Raw genomic sequence first — 24,800 nt, 5'->3', positions numbered from 1 at the left:
AACACAAATAGGTGCTAATGTCTGTTGTCTGTGTACGCATTGTATGCATTTCTCACCATATGGGATGGTGGAGGACACCGGCTGGTGACTGTAGATGTTGCCATTAGTAACAGCCCACACGGAGTAGCCCCCATCGTTATGGGAACTGACAAATAAGTTTCCAGAGCGTTCCCACACCAGGCTCTCCAGCTGCTGCAGGACACACACACACACACACACACACACACACACACACACACACACACACAGTCAGTCACTTTTGTTGGTATTACAAACAGAGGAAGAACATTTTCGTTAATTCTCTGAACTCCTCTCTGGCTTGTTCCAGTAAACACTTACATGTCCAGAACATGGTGACAATAAAAAAAAAAAAAAAAAACATTTTTTAAAAGTTCTTCATTGTAGCAGCATGAAAGATTCCTCACAGAACATTGTCAGTAAAAAATCTGTACCTGCTTGCCCAGGAATAGCTGTTCTGTATGACGGGTGCTCAGGTCCCATAGGACCACCAGGCCCCGGCTGTAGCCAATCAGAATCTTCCCTGACTGCTGAGGATGTTCCTGAAGAGATTCCACCGGCCCTAAGGATTTCCCACATCTGTAATCATCTGGCAGGCTGGAAAAAAACAAAACATGACCCATTAATTATTATTACATGTAGTTTGTGTGCATGGCTACAGGTCAAAACAAGGTAAAATAATTGTCTGTGAAGGAGCCTGCCATATTGACAGGGGAAGAAATAATAAATACTGAAAGATTAAAAGGTGGAACCACTATTAAAGCAACACTTTGAGCAGGAGAATGATTCAGGAGGACATTCATATCATAGACCGTCCTTATTTACGTCCATCTGTTATCATGTGATTAAAGTTCCATACACAGGTCATGTGATGACAAAGATAGTAAGTGGACTTTTAAGGTTTGACTATTTAGTAAATAATTAATAATTAAAAGTGCCCATATTATGAAAAAAATCACTTTTTCTGGGATTTGGGGTGTTATGTTGTGTCTCTGGTGCTTCCACACACATACAAACTTTGAAAAAAATCCATCCATGCTGTTTAGAGTGAGAGACAGTTTCTGAATGTGTCCTGCCTTCAGTCTCTGGGTGAGCTGTTCAAAATCGGCACGGCTTGTGACGTCACAAGCCGAAACGAGCAGGCTAACCGCAACCATTAGCTCGTAGCGTTAGCATGCTAACGCTATGGCTAACGCTATGGCTAACGCTAGCATGCTAACGCTAGCATGCTAACGCTAGCATGCTACCTCGTTCTCAATAGCAAAGCACTGCTACAACACACACAAGTTCACCATAATCTACAAAAGAACTACTTACATGTGCGCCCTCATTTAGAAGTCTCCCAGCTAATCCTGCCTTGTAACTGACCGAAGTTGGAGAAACAGCCTTTCTTTTACTGTCTATGGAGCTAGCTAGCTGACATGATCTACATCTGAGCTACTGGGCATGTGCAGTGCAATCAAAGATAGTACAGAAGAAGAAGAAGAAGAAAAGAGGTCTCACTCTGTAGCTAAAACAGAGACCAGCTGAAAAGAGGATCTGCAGCAGTGAGAGAGAGCACTGCAGTACAACAAAAATATGGTGTTTTTTGAAAATTAAACCATGTAAACCTATTCTGGTACAACCTTAAAATACAATTATGAACCTGAAAATGAGCATAATATGGCTGCTTTAATGTTCGTAATTAGCCATTTTCACTTAAATGCATGTTGTGAACTGGGGCTCTGACTTGTTGAAATTTACAATCAATCCTCATCACAGCTTCACAAAATGTGAAAGAGGGAGATGATATAAGGAGTGGAGGAAACATCTGTTCATACTGATAATCCAGTGTGTAAGTAGAACACAGGGACTGGACAGCAAAAGAAACTCCAAAGCCCTCTTTTCTTTTGCACAAAAACAACCCAAAGCAAAACTCCAAGTGTGTTCAAACTTATGTATAATCTAATCAACATTAAGCTCAAACCATCTGTATAAACTCTAATACAACCGCAGGCTGCTCTTCCAACAACAACAACAACAAAACAGTGAAATCAACATCAAGCTGGAGTTGAGCTGCTGGAGTATGTGAACTAGACATTCCTCTGAGGCAGAAGAGGAATGTAGAGCAGGACACACCCTCAAGATGTCAGAGGATTCCCTCAGCGAAAGATGGGGAAAAGAAGGGGGCAGGCAGGGGAAGACAGGAGAGGAAGCATCAGAGAGACAGAGGAAATAAACAAAATTGGGAAGACAGCAATGCAGCTTTTCTGGTCTCTCTGCTGCGGATGAGACAGAACCATCGCAGAAGAGATAATCAGTTTGCAACAAACACACACACACACACACGACTGCTTTGGTAGCGTTCACTGAGAAGATCCTCTCCGGAAACATTCCCAACAAAGCATTCCATTGTCTCAGTCTCTCCGTTCACAAGTATTTTTAGGGAATCCAGCATCCTGCTACAGAGTCCCGGTGATGAGCCACTGTGTGTGTGTGTGTGTGTGTGTGTGTGTGTGTACACGTTAGAGATTCAGCTGAAACACTTCCCCAACCGGAACACCCGTGGTTTGGCAGCCGGTACAAAGCCTCCCTGTCTCACACACACACACACACACACGCCTTATCAGGGCCCTCGTTAGGGCTCAGTTCAGCCCACTTCCCTAAACAAGCCTGGTTAATGAGGGGTTTGACCAACCAGTCAGACCGTCACACAGCAGAATGAAAAAGAAACAGTAGCTCTGTGATGCACTGCCTGTGTATCAACACAGGAATGCAGCAAGGAAGGCTGCAGCATGAAAAAATAAAGAACCTACTACGTTTTTTTATGTCCACAAAAACACTACAGTGTAATGCATGATGCAGTTTTGTGTATATTAACATGATAAGCACACACCTTGTCTCGAAGATTTGTGTTTGTGCTTCTCTCACACTGTGGTTTGCTCTAGTTCACCGCTGAACTCTCATACATGGCTGCACACTAGTGCACACAACACTGCATGAATGTGAAGGGGCTGGACAAAATAACAGGAACGCCATACAATAGTAATACACAGTTCCTCTTTGTTTAAGCCCTTTTCCCTTGTCTGGGCGTATTACAAATAGCGAGACATTCCCCTTTGCCACATTATGTAAGTTTTCAGTGTTTACAATTGATGTGTCAGCAATTCACAGCTACTACAGTACACTCCATTAACAATGGCCACTAACTGGCTCAAATTAGGATGACTACCAAGTGGCCTTTCGTTTCAGGTTTAAAGCCGCTGAAAACTTGGTTTCAAACCTTGAGTTTTTCTTTATTACATCTAATGTTTTTATGTCAATGTGTCTGTTAAAGTTTTGGGCGAAAAACATAAAAAAAAATTTAAAAACTCAGTTAATCTGTTTCTTCAGGACTGTGTGAAGATTTACTGTAACATATTCACTGCAACAATGTTCCGAAACAGCTTCCTCAACATCTCAGTTCTGTGCTAATACTAACAAAAGACACCATTATCTTCATCTGACTGAGTGCTCCTCACTCACACATCCAAAAACATTTAGTAATGAGTAAGACGTTTGTGCAAATTGCACAGAGAATATTATTCTTAGGTTTAACAGTACATCTCTTGCTCTCCAAACAGAGATCTGACCGTTCTCATGGTCCCCTGAACCACATGACCCTGACCTGCCTGCTGCTGCTGCTGCTGAGGTCAAGACAGATATGCGTGTGTCCCTGACCTGCTCAGCTGGATCTGTGAGCTGAGGAAACTGGAGTGTTTAATGTTTAAAGGAAAGCATACTGTGACAGGGATGGAGATCAGAGAACGGAGTTTTAGGCAGAAAAAGAAAGAAACTACGTAGGAGTAACATGGGAAGCACTTTATCATTATTTGATATACTGTATGTATAAAGGCAATATAAAGAAGAGCTGGAATATTATCATTCCAGCTCCATCATCATGCTGTGATCAACCTTACAAACCAAAAGCTGTGTCAGTCCAAAAACAACCGTCAAACTTAAAAAAATTAATCAATCCATACTTGGCTCTATATTTTATTGTATTCAACTTACTTTCAGTTTGTTGACCGTGTATGTGACAGTCTCACCTCTGTGTGACCTGATCCTGGAGAAGCGTCTGGTTGTCCTTCAGTGAGAGGCGGGGCAACTCCAGGAAGTACACGCCCCCTCCCTCTGTTCCCATGCACAGCAGGTCGCATGACCTCAGCAAGAGAAGGACTGTCACCCGCGTGGCACTGAGAAGAAGATGTGGCGGAAGAGTGAAGCTGCCATTCATTTTGATATGAAAATGGCGTGACATATTCACTTACGGTGACAAATCCACCTGCCTTGCGGGAAGTGCAATCTGATTAAACTTTGAAACGTATAATCGCAAGGTTTTTCAATGACCAGCCAGTCTGAGAAAGGGAGAAGGATTGAACTCTCATTCAGGAAATATTGATTGTTCATATCGTTGTCCAGGTGCCATATATAAAATATTACAAACAGCAACGGCAGACAAGCAAATTTCGCCAGGTGGAATCCAGTCTGACCGTACCATTAAATTTTGTGTGTTCAGGTTTTACTTTTATTTCTTTGACTGTACAATAGGGGTGGGAGGAAAAAATCGATACAGCATAGTATCGCGATATTTTCTGTGGCAATACTGTATCGATACACAGACGCCAAGTATCGATCTTTTATTATATATGTGTTGGTCAGTCTGTCTGCTTGACAATCCCATTTTGCAGCAATAAAATTGAAGTGAGATGAACAAACAGAGAAAAATTTAAAGTTGGAAAAAAGGTAATAAATTGCAATATATCGCAGAATATTGCAATATGTTTAAAATCGCAATAATACCGTATCGTGACATAAGTATCGTGATGATATCGTATCGTGAGGCCCCTGCTGATTCCCACCCCTACTGTACAATTGTTGTTGCTTTGACAACTGTATCTGCTTGACAAATTTCTTTATAATCCTTAAAATTGCATACATCCTTAGTGTGAATCCCACTGTGCATGTGCACGCCCATTTGAATCCAGTGCCGGGAATGGCGGACGACTCCACACTACATTTAACAGCTATAGCTGAATAAATGCCAGACATAAATACCATCCAAAATCGGCTTTGAAATGATCAAAACCCTAAGGATTATACCTTCAAGAGCAAAAAAAATGAACAATCTAAAATAACATTAATGTACCTGCAGCTCTCAATGCCAGGTCTTCCTGGGAGGCTGTAGCTGTCCACTTCCTGCAGACAGACCACGCCTTCTCTCTTAACCCCGCCCACCTCTCGAGGGGCGCCGGCCACCAGCTCCCACAGGTGAATCGTGTTGTCATCCAGCAGCGACAGCAGGCGGCCCTATCACAGAGCAAGGTGGATATTAACATCACACGTCACTTTGGCCACCGCGCTCGTCACTAAGGGCTCCTTACATTCAGAAAGTAAGTGGCATGGAGCTTACCTGTCCAGGCAGGAAGAGGATTTGTGTGACAGCTGTGGTGTCTTTGTGTAGTCCCGTGAACTCCACACCAGGGTGCCCGTAGCTGCAAGGGTCCCGTCAAGGAAATTCAAAACGGAGCCAACTATTTTTATTCAACAATGAAAAGAAGTTTGGAGCTATCCACCGATTTGAGTCCACACAGGCAGCAGACACACCAGATCCCCAATTTAGCTGCAAGTGCGGCGTGTGTATGAGACAAACAAATATAGCAGGGACTTAATTCTAGTTTATATAATGGATTGTTACCACTGTCACACTGCGTTTGCTGATTGATGGAGAAAACATTTTCTTTTAAAATAGAATCTGAATTAAAATGTGTGACTGAGAGGGCAGAGACCAAGAACAGTTTAACTGGTAATTCTGAGCTGTAAACCAGAAGAACACACTGGTTAGGTGTAATAGCAGTGGAGAAATTAGAACACTATAAAAATGCTCATAGCAATTACCAACACCAGATGACGCAGACGCACAAAACCACCAGTTATGTGTGTCTAGTCCAGTGTGTTTGTTAGTCCAGCAAATGAAGCTGAGCTGTTAAAATGAAGGCCACACACGAACGGACAGACACACACATGGACGGACACACACACACGGACACACACACCTTACATAAGCCTGTAGGAATGTAGATTAAAAATGCAGAAAAATAAAAGGAAATCTGGAGAGTTCTCATGTTTGTATGTGACTGTGTGGAGAGCTGGTTTTCTGTATTCCTATCACCATTGTTTTTTTTTTTTTTTTTTATGAGAGAAGAAAAATATTATGGCTACATACATTATATTTTCTATTTCCTCCTCTTTTCATTCTTATTCATTTCTTTCACATCGTATATATATTCTACTGCCGCAGGTCTTTTCTTTCCTACTCCCACAATGCTCAGGAAGAATTGTATACAAATCCACTTATCTTGATCTCTCCTCTCCTCCTTTCTTCCCTCTTATTTCTCCACTCTCAACCTCTGTGTGATATTTAAGAAATCAGTGAGGGATTACTCATTCCCCACGTTCTTTAATCCGCTCTTTCCACTGCTTCCTAACAGTTCTTGTGTTAGAAAAAAGGTTACTATAATTTCTTTTCTCTAACCATCTTTCCCATCTCTGCCTGAAACTACTTGTTTTCCCCCATGGGGGTCCAGTGGAGTTTTAATACCAACATTCCTCTGCTGTCTCCCTTCTCAGCTCTAAGTTCCCTCCTTCAGTTCTTGGCAAACCTCTCCTTCTAACTCCTCTCCATTCTGCTCCTATTCTCAGGTTCATAGAAACCTACCTGCCCTCTTCTTTCTTCTCCTAACTTTATTCCCATCCTTTCTCATTCCCTCCCTGTCTTTTTCCCTAGAGGCCCAGAGGAGTGTTATACTAGCATTCCTGCAGTGTTGTCACTTCCTGTCCGCGGTTTTATTCACTGCAATAATACATGCCTCAGACAGCTGGAGCTGGAGGTGTGAGAGGAACATTTACTCATGGGTCATGAACCACCAGCCCAGACAAAATAGAGAGGCAGAGAGACCAACACAGAGTTCAAGAGATAGACGAATTAAGAAAAGAAAAATATCCAGTATTCTGCTCCTTTAAAAGGAATAGTTCAACATTTTGGGAAGTAGTTCATTGGTTTCTGTGAGAAGCTTGATACCACTGATGCATGCTAAATATGACGCTACAGCCAGCAGCAGTTAAACTCAGCTTAGCATAAAGCATGGAAACAGCTAGTCTGCCTCTGTCCAAAAGATTTTAAAGTATGCCTAATAGCACCTTAAAAGCTCACTTGTAAACACGCTATATCTCATTTAATTCGTGCAAAAACAAACTGTAAAAACGAAAATTTGCAGCGCTATGTGTGTGTGTGAAAACGGAGGAACTGAAGACAGATGCGCAGCTGTGGCTTGTGTGTGTTGTCAAGTTATGTAATGATGACCACAGCTCAGTCACCACAATCAATACAGCATTTCAAATTTAAAGCTGGCTGGATGGAGAAGAAATAAGACCACTAATGACTATTTAAGACTATGTCAGAGACACTTGGCTGATCTGTAGCACCTCTGACAGAAACCAAGCAACTACAATTTCCCAATTCAAACTTTGTCATTCCCCACAACCCCACGTAAATATGTCCAACAGGCAGCACAACGGTTGTAAAGCAGGGGAGAGCTTTTCATTGCTATTAAGAGGGAGCGCAGACAAAGTGTGTGTGTGATCACGACAACTAAAAAAAAACTAAAAATGAAGCTCAACACTGGCGCATTATTCACAGACCACACACACACACACACACACACACACACACACACACACACACACACTTCCTGGTCATGGTGATGTCAGAGGACAGCTGGTGGAGGGATTCCCGGTGATGATGTCATCATCTCCTCACTAGGGACAGTTGTAGATAGAGTACCTCTTGCTGTAACCTCATTATAAATGTGAGTATGTGTGTCTCCTCTGGATTAAGCTCCTTCCGCCATGGCATCTGCTCATTGGCCAATATTACAAGTCCTCAATAGTAGTGGGCAGATAATAAATGTGTTAATGTGTCACCCCACCTCCCTCCCTCTGCAACTGCCGTGCTGTTGTGTTAAATACAGATACACACACTTGGTGTTTAAATACGTAAAATTCATGAGTACACACACATGCAGTCCCAGGCTCGTACGGCGCAAAAATATTAGGATGCATCCTCTGGGAACAATAAATATCCACCGCAGATTTGCCTAAAATTATAGCAGTGGCTAGTGGCTCTTCAAGGCTATGCTTTGAGCTAAATGCTAACGTCATTTCAATAACAATGCTAACACGCTGCCATGTAGCAGGTATATCGTTGCCAATCCATGTTCACCATTTTAATTTAGCATGCTAATATTTGCTAATTAATAAACACAAAGAGCAGCTATGGCTGATGGGAATGTAATTAGTTTGTTAATTAGTTTCATCCTGAGGGGGACAGGAACGTACTAAATTCCACCACAATCCATCCATCCATTAGTTGTTGGTATATTTTAGTATGAATCAAAGCGGTGGACCGTCCATAGAGCCACAATGCTAGGGTGAAAAAAATCATCATCATCATCTTTATTTTAAATTGGTAATTGCCAATTCCCTTGCTTAACTTATTCGAATTACACTTCTCACACTTTGCTGCATAAACATCATGAACTTGCCATTTCAAAACATAAAGATATACTTAAATATAAAAAACAGAAACAGCAATGACAGATGAAATGCACTGCTGCAAATTCTTAGGATGATTCGCCAAGAACATCAGAGGCTTCTTCCACAGTTCAATCAAAAGACACACACACAGCCACACACACACACACACACACACACACACACACAGCCACGCATACACATACACAGCCACAGCAAAGTAATTCAAAGGCCTTCTCAATTCAATTAGGAGATGAAAATTGAAAGCATTAATTAAATGAACCACAGACACTCATAAAACTCACACTCAGAGCGGTGTATAAATGGTCTTGGATGATACAGTGTTGACGTAAATGTTCAGGGCGTTCCTTACAAAGTTACATCCAAGGTTCAGAAACAAGAATTCAACATGGGAGACTTAAATCTTTGCGCAACCTGTTGAATTACACACTGGTTTAACAGCGCTGATCTATGCAAGGAAACCACGTAGAATAGCATGCACAGATTTGCTGCATTGCTCACTAGAGAACCCTGAAATGCACACAATGGAGGCCTACAGTAACTCATAATCACTGAATCACTGTCTCTTTCTCAAACAGACACACACACAAGTGCAATTGCCCGGTGATGCAGAGAGAGAGCGTTAGCAAGGATAAAGCGATTTCACGGTCTGAATACAGACAAACAGAGGGCATTGTCCTCCATGTCGGACACACAGACAACAGCCAGCACACTCTCCAACTCACACACACAAATGTGACAGAAGATTGAATTGGACAGGAAGGAAGGAGCACTAGATCCAAGGATGAATGTACAAGTTGACCACACACAGAAAGAGAATTAGACTATCTGCACCAGAGGAAAAAGTCAGAAAAGTTAAAAACTTTTATGAGGCAGACTTCAGACAACACAAGTAAAATTGGTTTTAGCTCTAAACTTCTGAGGCATCATCTGCATGCATTTCTTTCCAACTCCCTTTCTTCCTTACACACATAGCAACACACACACACACACACACACACACAAAATCACAAACTCCTCAGACGTCTGGCAAAAGGCAGTCTACAACAAGACAAGCCAAACAACTCCACCCACCCACTAGACAAACAATCCTGTCTCATTTGCATCCTCTCCCTCAGCTAGTACCTCTCCACCCCCCCCACCCCCTTGGCTCCATGACAGCAGTCAAACTTAAAAGATATACTTAATTGTCAAATACAAACTTTATATACAACACTACAAACATTCATGGTCCCCAGAGGATGAACTGCAATGACACTGATAACCGTAAGGTCACACACGAGAAAACTTTCACTGGTCTCCTGGGACAAATATCCCTACCTGTGCTGCCTCTAACTACAGCATACTATACAGACAGACGGAGTAACAGACAATGTATTGACTGACTTTGATAGCGACAGAAGAAATTGGTCCCGGTTGTAATCTGGGAGGTTCAGGATCGCGTTCTGGCAGGATTCGGCCCAAGTGAAGCCCCACGCCTTCTTGGACCGTGTAAGAGTGTTAAGCAACTTTCATGGGCCAGCTGGTGGCCTGTGAGTTTCGCATCTAGGTCAAACTGCTTGTTGAAGCATTTTTCTAACTAATGAAAGCTTTTTTTCAAAGTTACATTCTCCCCAGAGGAGAGATTTATTATCGGATGGGTTGCCATTTTACATATGAATATACTGCATCACAGAGCTGCTAGCAGGGCTGTTTCTCACCATTATTTAGTTACATTATTTAACCTTTGTTTTAACAATAGAGTTACACTAAGTCAAAATCCACATTTACATGGATCAATATCAACAAAAAGGATTGATAGGTAGATAGGGCTGGGCGATATGGAGAAAATCAAATATCGCATTTTTGACCAAATACATCGATGCCGATAGTGTGGTGATATTGAAGGGTTCACTATTGGTGCTTTCACAAATATTTACACAATGAGAGTTTTGATAAATAATCACCAATAATGTGGATACCATGGCGAATTATAAAACGGAAGTAAGTCCAGAAAATTACATCAATTCACTGTAATGCGGCCAGGAAAAGACAACACGCGATATCCAAAATGTAAGGCGATATCTAGCCTCATATATCAATGTCGATATAATATTGATATATTGCCCAGCCCTATAAGTAGATCCAAACAAGATTATCTTTTACTTGAGTCAAAGTCACTGTTAAATACATACATTTGTCGTAACATTTACCTTAATAGGCCAATTATTAGCAGTGCTGCAACTACCATTACTCTAGGTTGTTCTTCTTGACTTTAATTCAGCCAAACATCCCTATTAATTCAGCTCTTCAGGGATTGATTGTTTTTACACAACTTTTAATTTGTCAGTTCGGGTAAATGTTTTCTTTTGCCTTCCTCAACTCTACCATTCAACAGCCTCTCCACTCTGTTTAACTTGGTAAGACCACACACCCTTTATCCCGACAGATAAACCCCCACCAACGTGTTGCCAACTGGACGGGCGTTGTGTGTGTGCCCATTCATCTGTAAGTGTGTATAGGTGTGGGGGTGAGGAGACCGGCACGGACCAAAGACTGGGTAAGGAGGAGGGAGAAGAAGTTGGGTGAGACAGAAAGAGCAGAATAGAGGAATTTTAACGGCCCTGCCATTCTTCAGGAATATCAATGAGGAATAAGTTATAGTCAGGCACAGAAAAACAGACCGAGATTGAGAGATGGCGGTAGGAGAGACACGATAGGAGGAGAGAGAGAGAGAGAGAGAGAGAGAGAGAGAGAGAGAGAGAGAGAGAGAGAGAGAGAGAGAGAGAGAGAGAGAGAGAGAGAGAGAGAGAGAGACAAAAAAATAGTAAGCAGTGAAAGAAAAACTGCTACAGCTACTGCTACTGTACAGGAAAGAAAGTTAAGACAGAGTTAGCAGGGAGTAGGCAGTGTGTGGGTGAGAAGAGAAAGAGGGAGGAGGCGAAGTCTGCATCTTCAACTATATTAAAATCCTACCAAGCAATCAAATATAATTCATTTAACAAAAACAAAAAAAAGAGTTTAAGTATTTTCTCTACACATTAGCCTCCAATACAAACCACAGTATGTGCAGCTAAGCACAAAAACAAATTAATGTGACTCGGTATAAATGAAAATGCGGGAAATTGTTGGGAAAGGGCAGGAAACGCTGTGGCTGCAGCACAATTGAAAAGGGCATTGTGTGGCACAAAAGAGCACATGGGGAATTTACCGTTTCCATCACAAACTACAAACATTTGTTGACTTTGAGGATGGATAAACAATTCAAGAGTCCTTCACATTAAGCTAAAGCAGCTGTCCCCGTCAATTTCTCAGGCCCACTATGTGAATGACTTGAAACGATGAATTGAAATTCTGTCACCATTCAATTCAAGTCCACGCTGCGACATTGCAAAAGTGGATGACTCGCAGTACAAAAGTACAGATTTAAATCAAGCTGCAACCCACAAAAGTGGTCATCTGCCACTAAAATGGGCAGAAATACCAATAAAAAGAAAATGAAGCTTCCGATCTTATAGATAAACACATTCTAGCATTTGCAATTTGTCGAGAGACAAGATCCGATGAATCAGTACGAAACAGAGTGATCACTCAGCGTGGTGTGTGTGTGACCAACAGGATGTCAGACAGACAGAGGGGGAGCTGACAGCTGGAGCACACCCACAAACACACCGATCAAAGCTCTGCTGTGTGTGTGTGTGTGTGTGTGTGTGTGTGTGTGTGTGTGTGTGTGTGTGTGTGTGTGTGTGTGTGTGTGTGTGTGTGTGTGTCAATATTAGCACGTCCTCTGGCTGTTGCATTGCCGATACTGAAGCTTCACGGTCACGTAGTTTCACATAGTGTGACTCAGCATGTCCTGGATTGTCCAGATAATAGTCTCATACTGTTTAATGTGTGTGTGTGTGTGTGTGTGTGTGTGTGTGTGTGTGTGTGTGTGTGTGTGTGTGTGTGGGTGACCAGCAGGTACTGTACTACCGTAAGTAGTATTTTCTGACCTTTTTTTTTTTTTTTACACACAATTGATGCATTTCTACCAACAAACTCTGGTGTCTGACGTGCTGAGCTGCAGACTTTTAATGCCCTCAAGCCTGCAGGCACTTTTCATCCCTGGCAACTGCGCTGGTTGCCTTGGAAACCAATTCAAAAGCTTCCTTTATTAAGACTAGACTCAGCAACAAAGCTCTTACTCACCCAATCTGCACATACACACACACACACACACACACACACAAAATCGGCACATACACAGAGGGAGGGTTAACCCAGGGCAGCGCAACATGCATTCTTCTACAGGAGACAGACTACTCAAGATCGACCCACCACCCCCACACATGATCTCTCTCTCAACATACACACATACGCAAAAAACTCCACACCACATTGTCCCCCTTCCCTCTGCTGAGCCCCAGTCTGTGGTCGAAGCAGTAACTCTCAGGGCGTAATATGACTCTGCCTTTATAAACACGCAGCGAGTGAGAGACGGAGAAAAAGCAAAGAACAAGTGAGAAACTCGAGCGAGAGGCTGAAAGAGAGGAGACGAGGTGTAATCATGCCAAGACGGAGAACAGAAGTTCAAAGTCATTGTGCAATTTTCAACCGTTTCTTGAGTGAATAGCCTCTACGTCTGCTCGGCCAAACTTTCTCTTCAGTTTTTTGTCTCTTACTACCTCTCGACACACGACACACAGCGTCTCTGCTCATGCGTCAGTGTTTGTGAGAATCAAACCACACATCTGGCACCAACACTGGAAGTGTCTGTGTGTGTGTGTGTGTGTGTGTGTGTGTGTGTGTGTACTACAGTACTAGCAGGTATGCTGGCAAGCATGTCTAGGTCAAACCCAAGTCAGTAAATCTGTGAGATTATCAGGGAATGTGAACATACACAAGAACATACTTATTCAAAACGAAGGCTTCGTTTCTAAACTAAAACTGATTTTCAAAACAAAATTGAGGTAAAGTTTGTAAGGCCTGAGATTACAGCTGAAAAGGTTAGTCGATTCATCGATGGGTCATTTTTCAGGATTTTTTTTTACACCCCATTTGCTCTTTGGTCTTGTTTCGTGTTGCCTCATCGTGTTAACCATGTCATGTCACCCAATGTATTATTTCATTTTTGACTCAGTCTCACTTGTCATACCTCGCTTCACTAAACAAAAAAAGTATAAACAATAAATACATAAGATGGTTTCTCCAGTCTTGCTTGCTGTGAGCTTAAAAGTGACCTAATGCAGTTGTTCCTGACCTTTCTGGCCCAAAAAAAACAAAGCAATGTCCACTGGCAACGCTTCATCAGGTTGCAAGAGTTATGAGAAGTTCGACAAAAGATCGTTTTCCTTCTCAAACCGTCATATCTGAATGATTTTAGAGGCATGAAGCCTGAAACACTGATCGAATGCAATGAAATTTAAAGATACTTTTGTACTTTTACTTTTGTTAACTTTTCACATATTCTCTGTGGGTATACATGCTGACTTTCCAAATGTCTAACAGCAGCTGGGACCTTGTTAAAAAGCAGGATGACTAGTCTGAGCTCTGTAGTACCAGTCATTTTGTTAGAGTAGGTATAGCTGTGTAGTGGAGATTTTTTTCTTCCCCTTCCATCTCTTTTGCACTCCCTTGTCTCCACTGCCTCTGTTTATCTCCCTCTCTCCCCTCCTCCATTTCAGCCCTCCATCCATCTCCCTCTGGGGTGCAAGTGCCTGGTACCACCAGTCTCTCTCTGAAAGAGTTGATTCTCCAGTCTAATGCACCAGCACATAACACACAGCCGCAGCGAGACTCCCTTTACATACTGATAAATGATAAACCATACATAGTCGCTATGAACATGCATTTAGATTTAAACACCGACATGTTTGTGTTCATAAATCCTGTCACATTCTCCCCACAGCAGAGGCCTGTACTACGAAGCAAGATTTGGCGTTAACGAGGTAAACTTCAGGTTCAACCCGGGGTTTTGTGTATCATGACGGTGGATCACTCGTTACCGGGTTAAATCGCCGTGGTAACTTATGCTGAACACCTAACCTGCTCGGGAGCAGCTTATGTTGGAGATTAGAGATCAACTGGTGTAAAAGCACCGCCTACTGACCAATCAATACTCGATTGATAACGGCGTCACCGTTCTTAGAAGATTCGGTGGAGCTCGGTGCGCGGAGAGAGAGAGAGGTGCACTCAGAAAAGTTAAAACATTTAGAGACCCACAACCCCGTTAACATTCCTTGATTGGTATTTTTATGAAAGATATAGATTTTCAGCGCAGGGAGTTAGCCTACGTATAGGTTATTTGTCGGCTTCTTGAGCCGTGTGTTGCCAATGCGACACATCGGTTTGAATTATGTTTTTATATTTTTTATTTGCTCCCACGATCACTTACCACTGCCAGGGTTGCAACTGAAATAATGGGCTAAAGCAACGACAGTTTATGGAAAGGACAAGTGTAATTATGGTCAGATCTTGTGCCTGACTGATGGGGAAGTGATATTGATAAGCGTTGTGATTTACGCATATACAGCGTCGGCTATTTTTTGCCAGCTTTCCTTCCTGTTTTAGGAAGCAGCGACTGAATTGCGCTTTGCCTGCAAAACCGTGTCTGTGTTCTTCATAGTTTGCTCTTCTGATGTAAAATATGTGGCTCTGGTAGATGTTGTGTAGTTGTTATGTGAACGCACGCCGCTGGATTGGGAAACACTGGGTTGACTGAACTAGTTATTAACCACCGTCGTGACACAGCTTATGCGGGACCGCGGCTGTTAGGGTTAGTGAAGCCGAGTGACTGAAATAAATCCAGGACACGTTGATCTTGATTCATAGTACAGGCCTCAGGTCTTACACTCACTAACGAAAACACGCGAAGCCAACCGTGAAACATGGGAGGCAAACATGCGAAACAAACTTCGTTAACATATGCGTTAAATCTTCGATCTTCATTTTCTAAAGGATGATGGTGCTTGACCAGTAATTAAGCGGAATATCCAACTCTGAGCAAACCTACTTACAACAACAAAGCAGCAGACTGATAGTTAGCCCGCTATTAACTACACAACCGTCATGGTAAGCATGACAGAGCTGGCGGCCATAAAAGATTAGCGAGATCAACAACATGTCAGAGCTGTGTCATGTGGACAGTGCATGAGCAGCCGAGCTGCTGGAATTTCTGACACACTGACCAAATTATGGTTCTGCTGCAATGCATCCCACGAGCCAAACCGATGCTCATTTGCAGCAGAGCTTCACTCAATCTTCCATCTTATTCTGTGTTGCTCAAACAGACGCAGCCTTGCACTGCCACTGTCGGGGACTGGGGCTTAAGATTCCCACTGACCACAAGCTCAAAAAATTGCATTTATGGTATTCTGGGCCTCCAAGGATCTGCCAAATAGCGTCTGTAATGATGTTGTTGTTTTGTTTTTCCGTAGTGGTCTTAATAGCTCTGGCCAGCAGGCCTATCGGCTAGGACAACACTTTACTCGCTCAAGTTAATTGCAGCGATCTGGAGTTTCTGTGTCCCCCGTTAGGAATTCTAAGTAATGACGCAGTTGCTAGTAGCCAAGGAGGACACGGAGGATTACAAAAACACGATGGACTCTTCAGAAGAGGTCATTATCTTCACTCGATTTTCTGCGTGCGGAAGTTGCCGGACGACACCAGTTTCTGAGCATAGCCATACTGAGAAATACAGAGAGAGTTTTGCGGAGCTGATAGTCTTAATTCGCTTTGTATCAACTCATTTGGCAATGGCTTGAATGTAACAGACGTTCAATAATATGAAAAAAAGTTACGCACTAAAGCTTTAAGCAGAAATTATGCTGAAAGAGTGCACCTGAAATGTCAACTGCATAGGGAAACTGTGCTCACACACTACTTCAGTAAGTCCTGTGAGGCCTGCTGCAAAATGTAATCGTGTTTACAAGGGACAATTTGGGTAATCATTTTAATGTTGCCTTTAATTTATCTTTCAAATGGAGGGATTGTTTGCAACCTGCCTGGTCACTCATGCTAAGACAACTTTATATAAATGACCCCGAATTCCCAGATATCAGACATTTAGTTTGTGAGAGAAAACATTTTACTATAATCAACTCAAAAGAATAATGGCCACGACTATTCAAATAAACCCCAGAAAGTAAAATATGAGTAAATTTCCTCAAACATTGTCAGTTTAGAAGGAAATGAAGTTGTCTTCAGTTAAGTGGTGCAGACAGTGCAACTTCCCATCGAGACAGAGAGCAGACACAGCAATGCACTGCTCTACTAAACTGGTGTTACATAAACAGCTCTGCTGTAGATACATCTGATCAGTATTTCCTCAACACTCATAAAGCACGGTGAGGCGAAACTCAATTAGCTTCAAAAAGGTTTTTATAAAATAAAAATTTGTAAAAATTGTATATAAAAACCATAACATTTATAACAATGTTATAAAGGTTGTTAGGTATTTAAAAAAAAATAGATTGGCCCCTTGTGTAGGCATGGGGATGTTCAAATGACATTAAGATTCAGTAGTTCTCATCCTACAACTGCACAAGAGACTAAATATTACACATGAATACGAGAAAAAGCACGACAGATGAAACTGACTTCTGTTACTCTCAACTCTACAGCGGAAGACGATGCAGTAGCTGCACTGCAGCGCTGATGTACAGATAAACAGAGCGGCACTTCAAAGATGTAAACTGACAAAACCGGAAGAAAAACAGTTTCTGTACTCTACCAGCCACTGCTCAGGGGTTCTCTTTGTCCTGCGATCCGTAGTCGGCTGGATTTTGGGACGCATAGTCAGTTGGGACAATTAGAGCCTAAAAATAGCACATCGTCAAAATACATTCTTATAATTTGTTTGAAAAAAACATATAAAAGACACTTTTTTGTGCTAGCTCATTTCTGATTTGTTTGTTCTGATTAATACAGTGTAACTATTAAGAGATTATGGATTTGTGGACTGGACTGCAAGCTGATTGGTTTAACTACAGTATTCTTAGTTTTATTATATGGGATTCAGACAATTTGTTGATTGAAATTGCCATATCAGTAAACAAAGATCGGTAAGAGATTCATTTTATTTCAAAAATTCAGTTTATCGACTAGCCTTACTGGGATTTACGCCCCCCCTTCTGTTAAATGCATGAGCTCAGTGATAATAAAAGGATACACTTTGATGGCTCCGGACTTTGTCCCGATGGCCATAAGTTCCAGCTTGGGGTCAAAGGCCAAAGCACTGGGCTGATGAGGGAACCCATGCTCCACAGTCTAAAAGAGAAACGAGAGCAAAAGAGTGGGAACGACAAACAGACGAGAGAGAGAGAGAGAGAGAGAGAGAGAGAGAGAGAGAGAGAGAGAGAGAGAGAAACAATAACATGACACAAGAAAGAAGACAATAAAAATGTTTCTATTAATTTTTTTTTGTTCCTCGGCTCTGTTTGGGAGTGTGTGTGCACGCTTATGCCTGTCTGACTGTAAAGTCAGAGAGGCGTCTAAAAGGGAGGACACCCTTAATAAAGTTAGAGGAAAGTTCTTAAAAGGCACTGAGGGCAGCAGCATTGCTTTATTACAACGCTCTGCAGACTTTGTTAAATGGGATTAATGTAAATTCACAGCTTTTCTTTCTGCCCATGTCAGGAGAAGGCGAGGTAGCTGGGAATGCATTTAGATGTACAGGGTTAAAAAAAGAGCAGAAACTTTGCAGAGATATACCGTAACCTATTTTAAAGGGGGTCTTTTAAATGTTGTGGCCAACGATCCCTGAGTGGGCTCGGCGTCCAAGAAATTTGGAAATGAGATATTTAGTTGGAACTCAGTTATGAGGTAAAACATTAACTCTGTTTTTTTTAAAGTGCCAGTCTGATCAAACACACAGAGTCACATCAAAGTAACAGTCCTGTTGAGAGACCACCTTTGGGATAGCTGTGACAGCTGGTGCCAAACCTTTAAAAAGTGTGTGTGTGTGTGTGTGTGTGTGTGTGTGTGTGTGTGTGTGTGTGTTGTCACAGTGCAACAAACAGTTCATGGTCTTTGAAGGCATTTACTTTGTGGGTACAGAGAGAAAAATCAATCGGCAACTGTTTTGATGATCAGTCAATTATAATAGTTTCAGTGATTTTTTGGGGGGGGCAAAAATGTCACAACTTTTCTTGTTCCAGCTTCTCAAATGTGAGCGAAAAGTTGCAGTTTTTCTTTTTCATGTGATGATAGTAAATGAAAAGTTTGTCTTTGGTTTTTGGACTGTTTGTCCAACAAAATAAGCAATCTGAATATTTCACTTTTAACTCTGGTTGATTGTGATAGACATTTTGGACATGGATAAAACAATTATGAAAATAATTGTCAGTTTTGGTCCTACTCACATCTATACATTTGCACCAATTCTGAGAAGAATTATTTTGTTGCCACCAACTAGGCTAACCCCTTCTGCTGGACATCCCGACGTGAAGCAACAACTATGGTACAAAAATATGCATATTGGCTGCACAATTAAACATACAATATAATAAACTTAATCTGGAATATCTTACTTTCCAGGCATTCTTGCCATTTGCGATGGCAAACAACTGAAATCGTGGAAAGCCTGATTTTGGTACAAAAAAATGCATTCCCTTTCAAGGTACTTATTTCAACATGTGTCATAATGAGACTTCTCACTCCTGCTACTCAGAAACCTGGGATTACGTAAGTAACGTTAAGTTCTGAATGCCTCACGGGACTGTGAACCAGGAATCTGTGACTCATGAAAAGCCGATCAACATTTCGCATTAGACAGTTTCTCACAGAACAGTTTATTCATCAAAGAAATACAAGCTTAATTCGATAAGATACTGATACATTACATTTTAGAGTACCTGTCAAGTTCAAGTACTTTGTACTCAACTACAACACATTTAATTAAGACTCTGGCCATTGATTTATTACGATGGTGTGAAAGAAAGATCTGTTTCATGTGATTAAAGAAGAAAAATCACACTGCAAATTGATTGAATGATTTTAGTTGAAATAAGACTAAATAATACTGCTAATCACTTTGCTAATATAATGCAGCAAATACATTTTCTTCACATTTATGCTATATTATCTGCATTCCTAAATAATCTTGAGTGGGGTTCGTCATGTATGTCATAAATCATGTGTGTCATGTCATTATCACAGCGCGTGATATTGTGGCTTTCAACATCTAAAAGCTGTGCAGACAGCGGCCTCACCTAACCTGAGTTCAAGGCCACAGCAGTGCTCAAACTGTTTATTTGCACAGTAGTCTATCTACACTACCGGTCAAAAGTTTGGGGTCACTTAGACATTTCCATTCCACTCCATTATAGACAGAATACCAGCTGAGATCAGTTGCATTGTTTTTTTAACCAGGGCAGCAGTTTTCAGATTACATTATGTGCTTACATAATTACAAAAGGACTGTTGTAGAAAGAAGTGGCTGATCTTTAATGCAATATCTACATTGCCCATTATCAGCAACCATTCATCCAATGCTCCAAAGGCACATTCTGTTTACTAATCTGATATCATTTTAAAAGGCTAACTGAGAAAACATCGGAGAACCCTTTTGTAATTATGTAATCACATAATGTAATCTGAAAACTGCTGCCCTGGTTAAAAAAAAACAATGCAACTGATCTCAGCTGGTATTCTGTCTATAATGGAGTGGAATAGAAATTTCTGTGACCCCAAACTTTTGACCGGTAGTGTACATGTAGACCATGTTGGAAACATAAGCCTACAGGTCATGCAAAAAGACAACCTGCAACTGATATTTGATATGCACAACTATCAATACAATCCATGGACTTCAAGGTACTTTTAGGCTCCCACCAGTTTGGCAACAATGGTCAAGGTGAAAACATGAGGCTTACTGAAAGTGCAGCTGGGTAATAAATACATCTCAGCACTGCTGGCTAGTGAGTAAGAGGGGAAGGCTGATAAGACTTCAAGAAGCTGAGGTTTAGATCCATGTGGATGTGATGCCAGAGTTGCATGAAATCTGACACTCATGGTTTCACCCATAGACCCTTAAACAGTGAAACAAGAAGAGGTCTGAACTCTCAGCACCATAAAAGCAGCCAGGAATACCCCGCACCCACCTCAAATCTTTTACATACAGTGTCGTCTTGGTTTCAATGAAAAACCTATGAAAGGGATACGAGAGTTAAAACTGTCACCACACATGACAGCCATCTTGATCAAAATCTGAATGATATATGGGTCACACTACTCACAACAAGCATCAAACTGCTGCAACACAACTCAAACTAACCGTGTTAATGTGAAGCCTGATCATGCCTATCACTGACATAATCAGTTGTTGATGGTTAATTACACTAATGTTTGGTCTACAACGACAAGTCTTTGGTGCTGTTCACTTTGAACGCGGGCCTCGTTTGGGTGAAAGCCAATTAACACGCCGTGAAAACAACTGAACCCCCGCACACACATCAACAAAGCACCCTGCACGCGTGCAGGTCCAGCATGCACTGCAAACCATCAGGAGCAGTTATTTTCTGTTTCTAGCTGGAAACAGCAACAGAGAGGAGCGGCCGGGGCAAATGCTGCAGTGAGCTCGACTTAAAAACCTGGTCCCGTTCTGAGATAACTAACGTTAGATAGTTTTGGGTAGCAGCAGAAGAGGAGAGAAGAGGATTAAACCCCCTCTCCCTCCCTCTCCTCCGTCCCGTTACTTTACCTTGTTGAAGGCGAAAAGCTCCTGTTTTATCTTCTCTCTCTGTGGGTCGGTGCCCTGCCGACGAAACCTAAACTTCATCATCTTGAAGCCGGGCAGCGGGCAGGCAGGACTGGGGGTGGGACGGAGAGGAAAACACGGAGATAACGACTCGGGGTTCTCGGCGGCTGGAGAAGCGGTGCGGCGCAGTCGGACGATGCTAAGCTAGCTAACAGAGTAGCCCATGCAGGCTGAAAGAGGGGCTGCGGCTGCTGCTGCTGCTGCTGCTGCGGGCTGCGGCTGTCCTCCCTTCTCTCTCCCTCCTGGTGCTGTTTAGGTCGTGGTGGGTTTGACCACAGCCCCCACCTCTTCCCGGTTCACACAGACCCCGTTGTTGTTAACCAATGAGGGCAAAGAAATCTGCGAGCAATTACTCAGAAACGCCCACACAGCCAAGCGCTCCGGAGGGGGATGTTCGGTTTGTAGCACAGGACACACCGGATGCACGTCCCACTTACATCATCAATACCCATCGTCGATACAAGGCGTTAAACGGTGAGTCCGTTATGACTTTTTTTAAATGAACCAAAATCACACGAGAGTAATTAATGCTACAAACTTTAATGTACAACATTATTCACATGCATTAGATATGTACAACAGCTATTTACAAAAACATATACATTGTACAAATAATAATCTTAATTAGTGCAGAGTTCAGTGATGTGGCCTTTAATTTACTGTGTGCCAAAATATTCTGTTGTGTTTCCCCTGTCATGACTTTCCCTTGATTTCATGATAGCGAAGAACATAAGAACAAAATAATTTAAATTGTGGCCTGTTCCTGTGGCTGCCTTCTCTTGTTTTCATTCTAAAAGCATCTTTATAAAAAATAGAATATCCTATGAGCGCACAAATAAGTTATGAAGATTAATCCATAATCATTTGTTAATGTTAAAGGGAAGATAAGGTTATACTTAACTTTGCTAGTTATTTGTTTAAGTTTCACACATTTCAGTTTCTTTGTAAAGAGCCAACCACTGCAGGGGTTCCTACCCTTGGTCAGTGCAAGACCACATTTCTATTCAAAGTTGCCCTAGGTTTAATGCTAATCAAATACAGTAAATTAAAGACTCTTATCAATTATAGTCTCAGCCCTTTAAAGCAGTCATGGCAGACAAGATCTTAAACAGTTTTGGCTAAAAATGTCAAACAAAAACATTGAGTTCAGTCTGAAAGGACATTTATCCATTCTCGCATTGCCTCCACAGCACTGCGGAGGAAGGTCTGGCTAGTCCACACAGCATTGCGGGATGGGAGAAAAACGTGCTCTGGTTTATTGCCATTTCTTTAAACCAATCACAATCACCTTGGGCGGCGCTAAGCACCAGACAGAGCCACGGTGCCGCTGCAAAATAGCCTCGGGAAGGAACTTGTTTTAGTGGAACAGGTACATCCAAAAGTTGTTTTTGGATGTACCTGTGCAACAGAAAACAGATATTCTAGCTAGCTGTCTGGATTTACCCTGCAGAGATCTGAGGAGCAGTTAACCATAGTCCTCATAAATCCCCCGGAGTTCAAAATTACAACACAAAGAAAGCGGAAGGTAACGGACATCCAGCCGAAAAGAGTGAAATCCGGCGGAATTTTCGGCGGCAACGGAGCAATCCTGGAAGTGGAAAGTCGTGGATATAGACTAATCCAATTCTGACTCTCAGTTTCTATTCCTTACATTGGATCATAGACACATGAATGCATTAAACTCAGTGGTGTGTGTGTGTGTGTGTGTGTGTGTGTGTGTGTGTGTGTGTGTGTGTGTGTGTGTGTGTGTGTGTGTAGGTCTGTACTGACATACAGGAAAGATAACTATTTATGCCTATTTCTACTTTATGTTAATGCTGTGGGTATAATAATTTACTATTATTTGCTTTTTTTTAAGCAAATGCCCCAAAAGTCACTTGTTCCAGCTTCTCAAATGGGAATATAGAATATAAAATGCTGGTTTTCTTACTCTTCTATGATAGTAAACTGAATATATTTGGTTGGACTAAACAAGCCATTTAAACATGACAACTTTGGCTGTGGGAAATTATGATTTCGCTCTTCTCTGACATTTTATAGACCAACAATTAATGAAGAAGACAATCCTTGGTTGAATACACAAACTATGTCATCAACATCATCACCATACATTCATCACATTACAGAAACATTAGCTTTAGATATCAAAATATTTGATTTTCAAAATAGAGGTAGATACAGTACATTTATAAGGCATAAAGTGGGACTTCTCTGTGTATGTTCGTGTTATAGCAGGGTGATTTCACTTGGCGGCAAAGTGAGTCTCTTTTCTCTGACAGACAACATGTTCTCCATGTGCATGGCGATGACTCGGCACAGCTCCAGGCCCTGGAAAACACACACACACACACACACACACACACACACCATGGCATTTAAGGTGCGTGAAATGCACAGGAAAAATACATATTGCAATGGCAACTGTCTTTTATCAACTGTCTCATGCACGCACACACACACACACACACACACACACACACACACACACACACACACACACACACACACACACACACACACACACACCTGCTCCAGCTGTAGCTGTGTGATGCGCTGGTTGAGCAGGTCTCCTATCATGATCTCCACATATGGATAACTGGAGCCTGAAGTTGGTCTCTGAGTGCGAGTTGACTGTACCTCCTTTAGAGGGAAACGCACCATGGCCTCCTAATTACACACACATAAACCAAATATATGTATAAATACACACACAAACAGGCAAGAAACACTAGCAAACATACTCTGACAGATAGATATGCACCTATTAAAAGTAAAAACACCATACAGGATCTAATAGACAGAAGCAGACAGTAAACACAATAACCAGCAGAGGGAGCCAAATGCTTAGTTTATAACTAAATAATTTTTTTCTTTTTTTGCAGTAGTTTGCTTTTAATGTAAATGGATCAAGGCGATGTTAAATGGGTACTAGATTTATACTGTTACACTCAGCTGCCCGCTATCATTTTTTGCTAGCTCGTCCTGGAATGTGAAGATTGAACATTTCACAGATTGGATCTGTGTTTGATTGAATTGTGTGCATGTGTGTGTGTGTCTGTGACATACATGAGTATCCTTATTAAGAAAGTGCAGTCCATTCAGATTTACGGCCAGGATGCACGGGGCATGGATGGAGGCGGAGCTACAGCTCTGGATGTAGAAGAAGGAGGAGCCGAACATGGGGAAGGCACTGACCAGACCTGGGGCAAAAACACACAAAGGGTAATTTTTGTATATGGTAGCATATTCAAGAGTCAGTTATTTTCAAGAAAAGTAGTAACATGACATGTCAGTGTGGCTTGGAACAATTATTATCTTCATTACTTTCCAATGCAACTTTCTAAGATCGAAGAAGTAGAATATAAGTGGTTATTAAATTACTTGAGTGGAATTAAAGAAAAATATAGGTGTCCATGGAACACACTGTAATTCA

At 41.8% G+C, this 24,800-nt stretch overlaps 2 protein-coding genes across 2 annotated transcripts in view; both read right to left on the bottom strand.

Moving 5' to 3' along the window:
- Nucleotides 1-21,707, bottom strand: part of llgl1 (LLGL scribble cell polarity complex component 1) — a 41,653-nt gene extending 19,946 nt beyond the window's left edge. The window contains exons 1-7 of the mRNA XM_031320741.2: nt 21,311-21,707; nt 17,780-17,877; nt 5,450-5,531; nt 5,186-5,346; nt 4,086-4,232; nt 453-615; nt 57-192 (exon numbers count right to left, since the gene is read on the bottom strand). Coding sequence (XP_031176601.1) covers nt 57-192; nt 453-615; nt 4,086-4,232; nt 5,186-5,346; nt 5,450-5,531; nt 17,780-17,877; nt 21,311-21,391 — 868 coding nt within the window. The 5' untranslated portion in view covers nt 21,392-21,707. The remainder of the gene's footprint in view (nt 1-56; nt 193-452; nt 616-4,085; nt 4,233-5,185; nt 5,347-5,449; nt 5,532-17,779; nt 17,878-21,310) is intronic.
- A 1,207-nt stretch (nt 21,708-22,914) lies between these two features.
- myo15aa (myosin XVAa) overlaps nt 22,915-24,800 on the bottom strand; it is a 48,149-nt gene continuing 46,263 nt past the window's right edge. Inside the window, exons 63-65 of the mRNA XM_035997049.1 lie at nt 24,434-24,567; nt 23,894-24,034; nt 22,915-23,695 (exon numbers count right to left, since the gene is read on the bottom strand). Coding sequence (XP_035852942.1) covers nt 23,594-23,695; nt 23,894-24,034; nt 24,434-24,567 — 377 coding nt within the window. The 3' untranslated portion in view covers nt 22,915-23,593. The remainder of the gene's footprint in view (nt 23,696-23,893; nt 24,035-24,433; nt 24,568-24,800) is intronic.

Source organism: Sander lucioperca, chromosome 21 (assembly GCF_008315115.2).
Source record: "Sander lucioperca isolate FBNREF2018 chromosome 21, SLUC_FBN_1.2, whole genome shotgun sequence".
NCBI lineage: Eukaryota > Metazoa > Chordata > Actinopteri > Perciformes > Percidae > Sander > Sander lucioperca.
This window is presented reverse-complemented; position numbering and strand designations above follow the sequence as displayed.